This window comes from Lasioglossum baleicum, chromosome 15 (assembly GCF_051020765.1).
Source record: "Lasioglossum baleicum chromosome 15, iyLasBale1, whole genome shotgun sequence".
Taxonomy (NCBI): domain Eukaryota; kingdom Metazoa; phylum Arthropoda; class Insecta; order Hymenoptera; family Halictidae; genus Lasioglossum; species Lasioglossum baleicum.
Window position 1 is genome coordinate 1479343 of NC_134943.1, and position 14134 is coordinate 1493476.

Sequence of the window (14134 nt, forward strand, 5' to 3'; positions counted from 1 at the left end):
CAGCTGTTGCTGAACCTGCGACCGATCGATCCCTCGCATTTTTATCACAGGACATTGAACAGAAACGTACTGATTCCGAGGAATGATTATACGCGTTGTTGCGCGCATAATGCCACCTTCGCTCCCTGTGATTTCTGCTATGAATAGAGCCAGCGAACGAGCTCCTCGAATTGCTCTAGAATGGTAGCCACAACAACCGGGCGTTATGCGCTCCACAATATCTTTAGTCACCTTTGATATCCATGCCGATTTGTCTGCCTGGAAAAATTAGGCTTGTGCTTGGCTTGTGCTGGGGTAACTATACCAATTATCGTGTATCGCGCTTTCTGATCGTACTTATATAGATATAATAGAAAATGTGACAGTTGTACTACATTTCACTGCATTGTAAAGAAAAAAGATGCATCAGAATCCACTTGGGCAATTAAACATTAATATTTTATGAAGTATTAAATAGATATCTTTGCTACTGATCAATGCAGGAAGCGTTATTTGACAGTTAAATAATAAAATCGTGGTAAAAATACAGTATCTAGCGAAGAGTACAAAAGGTCTTTCTCACAGTGACCGTGCTAGGTCAGTCAAGTCCAAGGAGCTCTTTCGCGAGCACGAGCTAAACTTCGAAGTTTGCGATTCATGCGAGGAGTCAAAGCTATAAAAGAGTGAGGAAAGTGGCATTGTGTAAGTGAGCCTTGTTGAAAAGGTCTGTCGAGGGGCTGATCGAGACTTGCTCGTGCGGTGACCTAGCAGTCGACCCATCCTTCCACCTCACCAAATGATAATTAAATTTTAACCCTCTGCACTCGAAGCCATTTCGACTACAGAATTTGAACATCACACCAGCCCATTAATTATTAATTTAGAATATTTTCGTTACATATAACCCTTTCTATTATGTCTATATGTATAAATTCCAAAGTGTTTATTAAACAAAAAGGACATTTAGTAATGTAAAAGTTCTTTGAATGTTACTATAGTAATTTTTAGTGGTGCCTCAGAAGGAACAGTCAAGTCTAAATGATTATGTGATTACAAGTATCAAATAATAATGTTCTATAATTTTACAATGTTAATATAATATACTGTTTGTCGAAGTACACTTTTCCAAAGGAATTAAACGTAGTGGCTAGCTAAATTCAGTTTCAGTCGGTGCAACCGAAAGTTTCACACGATTAAAATTCGTGGTGTAAAAGTTAAAACCGCAATTATTTGTCCCAAAATAAGTGGGTATCATGGAAAATGCTTGCTGTTAGAACCTTCCTTGTTTGAGAAGAGTTCCGTGAACACGAAGCGCTTAGAGGTATATTTAACTTCAATTTTGCGTTTACAAGCTGTTATTATAGTTCTACACACACGGCGCTTTAATGGCTTGTTTACCGTTATAGTAAAACGCAAATTGATTTCTACTAGAAAACAAACGACGCGATTTAAAATATTGACATTAATATTATAAATTAAACAGGCAGCGTCAATTGAATGAACGCTCAATTTTGCTTTCACCGAGACCAAATAAATTTCGAGTACGTTTGTGAAATGTGCAATCCTTCACGTAGAAATAATTCATGATTTTATGAAAATTCTTTGTGGTAATAAAGAAGAACTTGTCACCAGTTCGTCAATTTATAAATATGATTCTTATAAAATAATTTCTGTCGTATCGACTTATCACAATTACCGTTTCTACATTAGTTATCGTCGTTCTGCTTGCAAATAAATAACTTTTTAATTGTTTGATCCATAAATACTGTTCATGCGCAATAATTCTTTACCAGAAGAAGTTAATTTTTTTATGATTGAAAGAAAATCGATGGGTGCTTCTTATAAAGGGTCTTACCAAAGTTTTTTAATTGAAAATGTTGTTTCTTCGCTACTGCTTTACAACAAATTAGCCGATTTTGTCCGTGATTAAGGAATACCATGATTTCAATTTTCATATAAATACAGTCCACTAGCTGATAGCATTATTGCTCGAATTTCAATGACAGTATTGGAAAGAACATTTTAAAAATCCGTGACTTTCCAGTTTATCAAATTTTTTATTGTGCAATGGGCACAATAAAACAATGCAGCTTTTTAGAAAACTTTCTCTTTGTTTTATAGCAACAACGCAAAATAGAGTTGCATTATGGACGATATCCGGTAATGGTACGCACAGTTTCAAATTTGTTTGAATATCTTGCTGAACTTTCCTTGTAAGTTGGAACAGAACAACACACGGCGTATAAAATTCAACGGCCCTCGTAAAATCGAACGATGGCAGACACTTATATAAAATTAAGCGCGTGCATCATCCCGTTAGAACATGATATATGTATTTAAGTTCTGGCAGAAGCTTTCATCCAGTTGTTAGGTTGGATGCAGGCGCAGCTGTTCCTAAACTTGCAACGACCGATCCTTGGCATTTCCTTCGGAATTCGAACTCGCTTACAGAATGACATCGAGGAATGGTGTATCGGGTTATCGACCAGAGCATACTAGCCGCTCTCGTACAAATTATACAGGTCGATGATTCACCGAACTTGACGACCTTAACACGATTTTACCCACCGATGTGTTGGAGACGCAGTCTGTTATGTATTCGCCATGTACAACTGGTTGCACGAGGCATATTAGGTTAGTCAGATGCCCTTATAAACAATAACTTCGACACTATAACCCTAGCCAACTAAACTATTATGTTGGCCACATTGCATTCTTCTTTTCAGTTCTATTGTACTATTTAGTATACGTACATACACACACACTACCGCTCACGGAAGCTTGGTCAAGAGAGAAAATTTTAAAATATAATAATCGAAAACGTTTCGCTCGCTTCAAGAAAGTTTCTATCATTACATAGTAATCTTAAATAACCTTTCTACATAACTAACGAGGGTTTTTCGAAGAAACGTTACAATAAACATTTTACGAGAGGAAATTCCTAAATGCGTTTATGGACGTCAGCAGTCGGCCATATTCTAGTAGTGGTTGCACACATAGTTCGCACACCAGTTCGGACAGGTTAGTGTGCTCTTATTTATTCCTAGTTAACACAATCGACACGTGTCATGCTAATCGAATTAATTTGTTACACGCAAATGAATTCACAGATATATATTTAATGGTAGCACGGACATTGATAATTCAACAGCAGTTTAACGCGAGCGTAGACGCAATTGCGAGAGTCTGTCTGCGACAATCGAACTCTTGTTATCATCGAAATCCGAAGGAGAACGAGCAAGACTGTTGCTCGCTCGCATGTACGACATTGTGCGGCGCATGTCGTCCTACTTGGCAGGGACACAGCGTTTTAATCTTTGCTCCTGATCGTAAACAGAGGGCAGATTTGCACGAACCAGAGCACACGCTGGAAACACTTCGGTTATAATTCCACGAATGGTCAAATGCATAAATCTAGAATGGGAACGTGAAAATGTCGATTCTCCGCTGCCTTGTTCCACTCGTGTTCGGCCCGTCAACTGGACACGATGATTACTTAATTGATACGTGCAACAACCAATTAACCATTTACTAGGTGTACGCAAAAGTTTTAATCTTTTTCAATCATTCATGGTTTTGATAACAAAAATGAGTTGGTGCACGTTGAGACAGTAAAGCAATAAGAAGGATTTAAAAATGCTGTCATATTGTTTTCAATTTATTAAAAACATTGTAAGAATGATGTTAAGTGTGCATGTTATATATGTTTTTATTGATTGCAAGTGTTATATATGTTTTTATTGATTGCGTTAATATTTTGTTAATGTTTACGTTGTGATTTTGTTTAAAAATAAAAAGAGACAGTCCCCTGCGAGCGATCAACGAAATAACACGTCGTGTCGAATCTTTATGAATTCCGTATCGAGCCTGAATTCCGTGTCGAGCTTCTTTATAATTTTAAAAAAGAAAATAAATTTCTATTTCACTCCAGTTTGTTGCAATTTAGATGGAAAATTTTTATTTTGCATAAAGAACCACTAATGACTCGTAATCGAGCCATTTAATGCAAAAGAGACGCAAGGTAAAACAGTTAATTAACGTTGAGGTTTTCAGAGAAAGTTATTATAAAGGATAATAATATCGAAGACAGTTACGTTTGCTTTATATATAAGCCACGATAACATTGTATTCAAAATATTTCATTTAGTGACAATTATTATTAACGATAATCACAGTACGAGCCATACTTTAATAGAAATTCGAACAAAATTCAACAAACTTGGAATTGTCAGAATACTCTTGCTCTAAGAAAAGACCCAATAAAAAAGCAATTTTCATATAGATTCCCCGAAACGTTGACGCTTGCAAATGAATAAAACGAGTACACACGCGCGACTCTATTGAATATTTCCACGTCGTCGCCGCTAAGAACGCGAGCCGCGATAATTGGAACAACGTGTAATTTAACCTGTTCAGGCCAGCTGCTTGGTGCGCATTCGACCCGTTAAATCGCGGAAAGTTAACCGAGAACGCATGTCTGTCAATTAACACTTCGATCGAAAACAGGAGAACAATTAAAACATATGGCCGTGACAGATAAATTGAAATTCGGGGGTGTTTAAACGGCTTGTGCGCGCGTAATCGCGGCGCGGCGAAGTTCGAGAGTGAACTGATGGAAGCCGGCTAGCCGGGGCTGGCCAGTAAAAATTAATTTACTTTGAAATTTCCTCGGGCTTCAGCCGATGGTCACACAAAGAGAAAGGGAGATCGAAAAAGAGAGAGAAAGAGGCGAAGAAGGTGACTTTCCTCTCGCGAGAGAAAGGGCGAGAAGAAAAGAGAGCTTTCTCGGGGCGCGCATATTATATTAGCATCACCCGCAAGATTTCGCGTGCAGCTGATTTTGCTTACCGTTCGGGGAAAAAGGTTTAGCCCTGAGATTCAAAGGGGATAACGACACCAGCGGACAAGAAGAAGAACCGAATGAGCGAGGTAGCGCGGGGGAGTCAGGAAAAAAGACGAAGAGGAGCGGAGGTGGAGGGGTGGCGTTGAAGGTGGAAGTGAAAATTATTCTCGCGGAATTTCACCCGAAGCATCCGCCGCCGCTGCCGTGGAGCGGAGAGCCTAGGGAAGAAGAAGAAGACGAAGAAGAAGAAGCCGTTCGTCGGCCTCTCCTCTTTTTTCCTACCTTCTCCTTTCGTGTCTCGGTCGGGTTCTCTTTTTGTTTTCACGCTAGGCGTCCCGAGGGGGATGCGTTAAAGCCTGGCTGTAATCCGGGCGATGCAATCAAGTAGATGAGACGGGACTGTAACCTTCTCTCCCTCCCTCCGCGTCACCTTTCGCTTCTCGCTCTAGCTCTCTCCCCGCAGCCCCCTATCAGGCTTTAAAATCGTTCTCTCCGTCTCTCCTCGGTTTAAAATCGTCAGATCTCTCTTTTATCGCGTATACCCGTTCACCGGTGTACCCCCTCCCCCTAGCCTCTCTTTCGCTATCGTCGACTCGACTTTCCTCCTCTACTCTCTCTCTCTCTCCCCGTGTATCTCGCTTCCTCGATTATACCGAACGTAGTTGGGCCACAGCTCCCCGTCTCGCTCTCACGGGTAGCTTTTAAAGCAACCACCTAGCAGCGCACCTCCATTTACCTCTCCGCGAGGGCGAGCCGCGGCGGTAACGAAGCTTAAGCCGCCCTCACAAATCATTCGTTTTAGTCGCTGGTCGGGGCATTAGTACGTGCCACGTTTGCCCTCTTCTCCTCCTCTGTCCGCCGTCCCTAGCGTCGACGGTGGCGTACGCACACACGGAGGAGGAACCAGGAGCGATATCATTGGCAGCATCCCTTCGAGGAAGCCAGGGTGCGCTGCACGGCGTGGCGTCGCACCGTGAAGCCGTGGGAGAACACGCGGAATGGTTGCCTGGAGTGCAGCCACGACAAGGAGGAGGAAACCTCGTCGTCGAACTCGCTGCGGGAGACATTCCGCGGGAGATTCCTCTTCCTCTCGGTCTTCTTTCGGTCCTCTTTCAGTACTCTTTTAGGTGACAGACGACGACGACGACGACGACGACGACGCGGCACAGGGGCCGTCTCCCCCTGAAGAAACGAGTGTCTGCTGGATTGCCTCTCCGTTCTTTGAGTGCTCATTGGCGCATAACCAATGAGCGAGCGTTTAAAGAAATTTTTTGCCAGCGCTCTTCTCCTTCGCTGAGAGAGACCCTGTGCTGCCGGACCAGCCGAGGGTGTATCGGCCAGAGGGTTTGTAATTGTGACGCGCACCGGGGAAAGGGTAAACGAAGTCTTCCGGTTAAATCGAGTAACGCCGGCAGTTTATGAAATGCCCGTATCGCGACCGGAGAGGGAGGGCTGTACTGGTTTAAAGTCCTTCTAATTAGAGGCCGGTGTTTGTTAATTGCCTCGTTTACACTGTAAGCCTTTTTTCGGAATGTGTTAAGGGTGGATTAGCCCCGCGCGGACTTGTAATGCCGGAGACTGCCGGTCTGACTGCCTGCCTGCCTGCCTGCGGAACGCCCGCCACCCTTTGAAGTCATTTTTGCAACCCTTGTATGCAAATCGTGCGGCGGGACGCGCAGTTGATGGGCCTTTGTCCGCGCGATGCGGCGTGGCTCGAAATTGTACATCTATTAGACGAGATGATGAAAACTGGTCCGAGCGGGCATAATGCCGGAGAATTTGCGAATCCGTAGTGCCGGATCCTCGGCAACGTGGACCACTCATTAGCCCCTCAGGGACGTCTCTGCGCGGTACTCTGACGAATATTTCAAAATTGATTACACAAGGTGAGATTACAGTGGACACTGTGACTTGTGATGAAATATTAATGTAGTGCAGAAAGCTTTACGTGCCGTATTTCGGCCCTTATCCTACTGGAAGTAGTGCTTACTAGCAACCTTTCTGAAAATAAATTTCTTAAAAATAAGAGGTATTCACTAATAAATATACTGTGGATTTTATGCATTTATGACAAAAATGGGTATGTACAATTTTAAATAGTGGACCTATGAAAAAGAAGTTTCACGTTAATGAGATAATTAAAAGAAGAAATTTTTATTCGGCTCCTGTGTCTTACAACCAACGCAAACATTTTTCATTTTGCATAAAGATCCGCAGTCTTCTTATAAACTTTGTTCGAATGAATCTACAATGACATTCTGGAATGTATAAAATGCCAATACAAGAAACTAAAGCATTTAGAAGATAATGTTTGGCTATACTTCGATTGACGGTTACAAAAAAATTATGAGAGAGACTCTTACGAGCAAACCATGGCTCAAAGCTGTTTTTTAATAAAGAAGAAAATATTTTTGGCCTTTGAACTCCCTTGCCTTTCAAGATGTGTTGTGTCTTCAGACGAGCTTTTATTTGAAATTGTTCATGTAAGTCCGTGTAATCAATATTTAATTAAACAATAGTAACAATAATTAAATTAAAGAATTTAAGAACATCGACGTGTTATTCTCATCTTATACAAATTATTAAACAAAGAATAACAATTTTATCTAGCTCCTGTTTCTTACAATTAGCGCAGACAATTTTTATAAGTAAGTTTACCTTTTGCCAGTTTTAGTTTCATCAACTAAATTACTTCGATTTTGTTAGATTTTCTGGAGGTTGTAAGTTACCGATCAACGCGTTAAGGATAGTTGAACGTACTTGAACGATTAATTATAAAGTTGTACGGCACGCATCACCAGGGGAACTTGGTGATAAAAATAATTTGTTACGCGGCAGCCGTCCCGGAACACGGGAAAGAAATTATAACAACGTCGGTGGAACACGAGGGCTGGGACGGTTTTAATTCATCGAACCTCGTCCGATATTTCTGAACACATGAAAAACCAGCATTTCAATGAGGGGCTCTGATCATTAAAAGCTTTTATGATTGTCCTCGTTCTCCGTATTTCTCTGGTTCCGCCGTCCTCGGTATTTGGACACGCGCACGCGATTATCATGGAAATCGACGGTCGCGTCATTTAGAATAATCGCGCTCGCAGGCTTGCGCGCGCGAGCGCGTTCCCAAGTAATCGAATCAGATGGTTATCAAGCGGCGCGGCGGTGTTCCGCGTTTGCTCGCGGATATAGATATTTGAAACTAAATAAAGCCGACTGTTCGAGACGAATCGAACCGAAACAAAGATACTGACTGACTGCGATGATTCGCTGGCGAATCGCAGCGGACACAATACAATAACGATATTAGAAGACATTTTGAAAATTAACGCAGCTTAATACGGCGCTTATGTTAAACGGCATTGCATACCATACGAAACCGTGTTTTCATAAATTGAATGTATTATAGAAAGTTTCCAGTTTAAACAAAAATCGTACAATTTGCATAGTATTGCTAAAAAATAAAGAAAAAAGTGTGTATGATAAAACAGAATATATTTTTAATATTTATAATGAGTAGATTGTATTTTATTTCGTATTACTTTGATCACGTGGGTAAGGCAGACTTTTGTATGTCTGTACATGTAGTATGTGTCCAATAAATTCATTAATAATATTATAAATTTAAAGTGAAACAGATCATTTTTACATACATTAAAAATTTCTTGGTCACCATTTTTGCGAAGTATTAGTTATTTATTAAATATAACATCCCGATGAGTGTTTATGAACTGAAAAGCATAAGTAATATTAACAGTGCTAAAAATAGGTCACGCTAATATAAAGCATCCTTTCCGCATCACCAAATGAAACCCAACGATCTGCGGTGTATACAATAAATATCTATTGAACACATTCTAGTCCACTGCTCCAAATATTGTGCTAATAAAACACAATATACTGAATTCAGGAAGCATGCTACAAGTGGAGTCGTGTAGGGTAATCAGCTATTTAGTGCTAATTCACGACTTTAGTTTGCATGAATCAAAAAGAAAAAGGAAAAAGAAATTAATTTTCTTTAAAGGGAAAATTGAACGCCTAAATTAAAATTGAAGATAGGACTTTGAGAATCAGCTTTGAATCTCGAAATGATCTATGATAAATCTGTAGACTGTAGACTAGAATCAGACATGTTATATTAACAAAGAAAATGTTAAGTCTTCAGTCTAGAAATTCCGAAGATGTTTTATAATTTCGTTCGCCAGTGTATTTTTAATTTGATCGTGTAAAAGAAGAGCAACGAAAATATTTCGCAGAGAATAATACTGTCAAATCGGGCGCGCGTCGACGCGACCATGCAGCTGACGATGGAGCGTCGAATGCGGTTTTGGACATCGGAGCAACGCAACTATGCCGCAAATAATTATTGGCTGGGCCGCCATGAACCCACGTTTAATCGTCCGTACGACTGCATATTAATACCGAGGCATTCAATGTACGCTTCCGTACAGGTGTCGACTGCAGTCACCAGCAACGGAAGCATATTTTTGCGTCGGCACGATCGACATACTCAACGATTTTACGAGCACTACTTGATCCTGATATCGTGACTCTCTCGGCGCTGACGTTCACTCGCGATGCATGTGTTCAACTGACTATCGATGGCCTCTATGATGAAAACTTGATAATATCGTTCGCATATGACATTTACAAGAAGGAATTTCCTGTTGATTAGTTTCAACCAGCTGCCGATTGAATATGCCAATAAGTGTGATAGGTCGATGCATATGAAATATCCTTTGATGTAAAGCGACTATGTTTTTATTAAATGCAGTTTATTAATGGAAATATGCTCCATCGTAATCAACGTATCTCTGCCATCTCGGAACGAGTGCATTTATTGCTTTTTGAAAAAAATCTGTTTTTTGGAAACGGTGAATTTTTACAAGTCTCGTCAATCTTTGATTAACAACAAAGTCTTCCTTTCCAAGCATAGCGTTAACATTATTTGTAATGTCTGTTGTACTGAATATGAGTTTTTTCTACTGTTTGATTTATTTTCCTTCGATTACCTTATTGTTACTTACAAAAATTACCAAATTCTTCATGCACTTACCAATCTGATTTGTTTAAACAAACTTCAAGCTTTTTATCAGCAGGACAACAGCACTCCGATCTTCATCAAATCGAACATTTCGTATGCACCAAATTAATAATAAAAATGTTTCTCAAAATGAACATTTCCATAACATGTACCGATGATGAGAGTAAGAGATAAATTATTAACTCAAATATTCTAAAGTTAATAACACGATGTAGCTATTTAAAGTGTTGTTAATATAACACATGTTACAATTGTTCAATTAATTTTGAACACACGCTGACGAGATTAATAAAATTAGCATTAGCCAATATTTATAATCATAAATCAACTCGTATGAATTTAGTAATCCTCATATTCTCTAGTCATTATTTGTTATTCATTCACAAAAATATAAAAATTCATCGATGTTTATATTATTTCATACCATAATTGAATCAACGAAAGAACAGCGTTGTTGAAATTCAAACTTCCGAAATGATTTCTTGATTAATAAATATTGGTCCGGAGCATATTTACATAATACAACAGGAATGATCTTTTCGTTATGTTTGTAACACGGGCTTTCAATTTACAATGGCATTTACTAAAATAATTACAGAAAACAGTGCACGCAAATAAAATTTGTGAAATGTTATCAAATATAACTCGACGGTTGAATTTAAATCCTCGCTAAACCGGTTCAGTGATTGTTGTTTGACTGTGTACACGGACTGGAATAATTTTAACAAAGCGACTAATTTATAAAGGTGGTAGGTCCCTGCACGGCTCTCATAAATCCAGCATATGTACATTTGATAGTCTCGACCGTGGGGCAGTTCTTAATGACTGGTCCTTTTCGAGAAATCCCAACGGATCATCACACTTCCAGGAAATCAAATTCCTCGCGTCAGTCCATCCTTCATCTACCCAACTTCGGTTAGTCCTGGTCGAGAACTAATTTATACACGGTGACTCATAAATACACGTGATTCACATGCTTCAAACACAAAATTTGCACATTAAAAAAGGAAAAAACAAATTATTGGAAAACGTAATTAGTAGCCTGTAGATCTTCCTGCAAAATAAACATTTTCTGCATCAATTGCAAGAGGCAAGAGTTAAGTAAGGAGGTACTTCCCTTATACAGGAAGAATATAATGTATACTTCTTAAGAACAACTTATTTAATCCTTTGCAAAAATTACTATAATTCAAAACATTAGTCTTGAACTTAACAAATTGCTAAATGCTCGAGGTTGGTATGAGTTGATTAAAAAAATTAATAAAATGTCCGACTGCAGGAGTCAAAATAGCTTCGAGTGCAAGGCAATTAATATTTCCAGAGACATATTTCTCGTCACTTTTTTGTGGGGCAAACTGTAACTCCTACATCAAGAGTTTAAAAACGAAACTACTTAATTCCCTAATTTCGGGAGCATAGACTGGGTTGACAGGACTAGACGTGACTTCAGACTGTTCGACGCACGCAGATAGGGCAACACTACCCCAAAGTGAATAATTATCGTCAGCATTCGGGATGATGAAACTCGATTGCTCAATACAGCAATTACTAGTATGGAACGCCGCGCGGCAGTGAAGCAATTTATACATAGTTCGCGTCGGGGGAGATAACAAAATTCGCCAAATGAAACAGACCACTTATCCTCTCCAAATTAAAAACCAACCGAAACGATAACGTGGAGGGCCCGGGAGGAGGGGATGTGTGGGCGAGAGGATAGGTCAGGGCGGCCGGCGATGAAACAGTAAATTAAAAACGAACGCAAGCATATTCGTACAGAAGAGCCGGCCGGCTGCTTGTGTTCCCATTTCAGCAGATACGAGCGAAAGAGTTGCGAAGCGTAGCTGGGCCGACGAAAATCCCGCTGGATAAACCGGCGAAACGGCGCGGGGGCGGCGTACGTCAACCGTCCGCGCTCGTTACGCTACAGGAAATCCTCGTAAAAGAGAATAAAAGATCTGCAGCTAGACGCCTAACATTTTCGTAACAAAAGCTAGTAGCACAGATATACGCGCGGATATGCCGCTATCAAGAAACAAAGGATTCCAGACGCGGATAGGCGAGCGTGAGTACGGATACGCGGTTCGCGAGCACCGAGCACGGGGGACGCGATCGTTTAAGGGCGGCAAACGAGATTTTGCGGATGTATTGGCGGCGGTGTCGTTAAATACACCGTTCTACCTCGTTACAGCGATTCAGCATGGATTCAGAAACATCCGCGTAATGAGCAAGATCGCGATACGCTATTTAGATAACTATACCGGGTGGTAAACCGCCTAAAGTAATCGCCGGAAATTATTCCGCTGTTAGCCGACCGATCGAAACCTTTTGCGGGTGACTCACGCGGTTCAGGCAGCTCTTGAAACGATTACGTTTTTTCATCGCTCTTTTACACAGTTGCCAAGGTTATCTTACGCTTTTTATGCGGAGTGGTTTTGATAACTGTGCTGGATAAATTGTTTAACGTGATCGAAATCTTTTATCGTGCAAATCACACGAAGGGAGCTCTTCGAAATGATTCACGCCATATTTAACTTCACAACTTCTGCACTACAAAGTTGAACGTTTGTTGGAAGTTTACATAAAGTTAGCTACAAAAGTTAATTTAAATTCGAGAATATTAATTATATTATTTAAATATACCGGGTATCTCAGCTGAAGGAGGCCACCTAAATATCTCCTTTACTTTTAATGGCACAAAATATATTCATGACTTAATTTAAATGGTATCGGAGGTGGAATATCATAGAAAAACAGTTTCTTATGTCTCGTTATTTATCATAGTTTTTTCAAGATCATTGTTTTTTTATCGGGAAAACTTTCTTTTATTCCTTCTTATAGCGGCTGAAAAAATACATTTGAATATGCTTAAGTCATTAACAAGATGGAATAAAAAAGAAATAAGTTTCTCCGATAAAAAATAACGATGACCTTAAAAAAACTATGAAAGAATAAACGGACAAAAGAAAATTATTCTTCTACGATACTCCTTCTTCGATACCATTTAAATTATGCCACAAATATTTTTTTGTGCCAGTAAAAATAAAGGAGACATTTAGGTGGCCTCCATCAGCTGAGACACCCTGTATATTGTGAATTAATCATCTGTGTTAATACCTTTGTACCCAATATAGAAGTTTTGTAACTTTATTTCGTAAACGTAAATAGATATAACCAAGCACACACACACAATAGGAACATTAAAAATTGTTAAAACGGTTACCGAGACACTTGACCATACGAGACTCGAATTGGATCACAGCGGACATACCTGCAAATAAAGAGAAACATGATTGTAATATTAAGTGTTGTGAAAATATACAATATTATAAATCAAGGTTTTTTCTTCAGCACATGTTAAGACAAGTACATGAACGTTAATTATGTCGCATTTTCTGTTTCTATGCATGCGTACGCTTTTTATTAGATAGAAGTGTTCTAAAAATTTACATATCAGAGTTGTCTCTACAGTTCGTGCCGCGTCCTACGCGCTGACTTTGTACTACTCTTTTTTCTAAGAAATAAAATCCCGTTTTACGCCAAGAGCAGCATGCCTGCAGCTTCCCAGAAATGTTCCGTGTGCATTCTTTATGCGAACTAGATGTCTGCATGGTGATTTTTTAAGTTTCTGTAAAAACTACAAATAAAGAAACACGAACAAGTATAAAATATACTTCAATCCTATTATATTCAGAAACTGTACACTACTGCGAAGCAGTGCTAAAATGTAGGAAAAGAAACTAACACAATCTGTACCGTGAAGAAAATCATTGTACATATAATACTTGCAGAATGGTGAACAAGAAATCTTCAAAGGTAATACATGTAAAAATGTATGTCAACCAGTATTTGAGATATGAGATATGACATATATGAGATGGGTCATGCAAAAGTAAGAACCATTTTAGACGACCCATATTTGGTAAATCGGGATTGCTCGACGTAGACAATCAAGATAGGAATTAGGTGTACCGCCTACCGTCATGCCTGTCGAGATGAAAATTCTTTACGGGATGACCTGCATAGGAATTGTGCCCAAAAAGGTTCGCTTGCCTAACAGATCAGTTGAGGATTGCGTCTCGCCGTGAAATTCGTGACACAGGAATTGCTATTGTACTTCAGGAACTAGGACGTCAGAAGTGTGCATGTTTCCTGAAACATGTAGCGTACGAATTTATCTTTTATAACCGCTATTTTATAGTTTATTTATTGAGAATGTGTATATTGTTTTGCAAGAATTTTAAACCTTTAAGTGTGTCCGTTTTTTAAAAGAA

The 14134-nt window shown here is 39.5% G+C and overlaps 1 protein-coding gene across 8 annotated transcripts in view; it reads right to left on the reverse strand.

The window, feature by feature from the left end:
• The window catches only part of LOC143216303 (uncharacterized), a 491467-nt gene that overhangs the window by 403275 nt on the left and 74058 nt on the right, over nt 1-14134 (reverse strand). For 3 of the 8 annotated variants that reach the window (XM_076439220.1, XM_076439218.1, XM_076439225.1), the window contains exon 2: nt 13084-13131. The exons of 4 other annotated variants lie outside the window; for them this stretch is intronic. In XM_076439220.1, coding sequence (XP_076295335.1) covers nt 13084-13129 — 46 coding nt within the window. In that variant the 5' untranslated portion in view covers nt 13130-13131. Of the gene's footprint in view, nt 1-13083; nt 13132-13839; nt 14013-14134 lie in introns of all 8 variants that reach the window. One more of the 8 variants, XM_076439224.1, reaches the window with a different exon arrangement.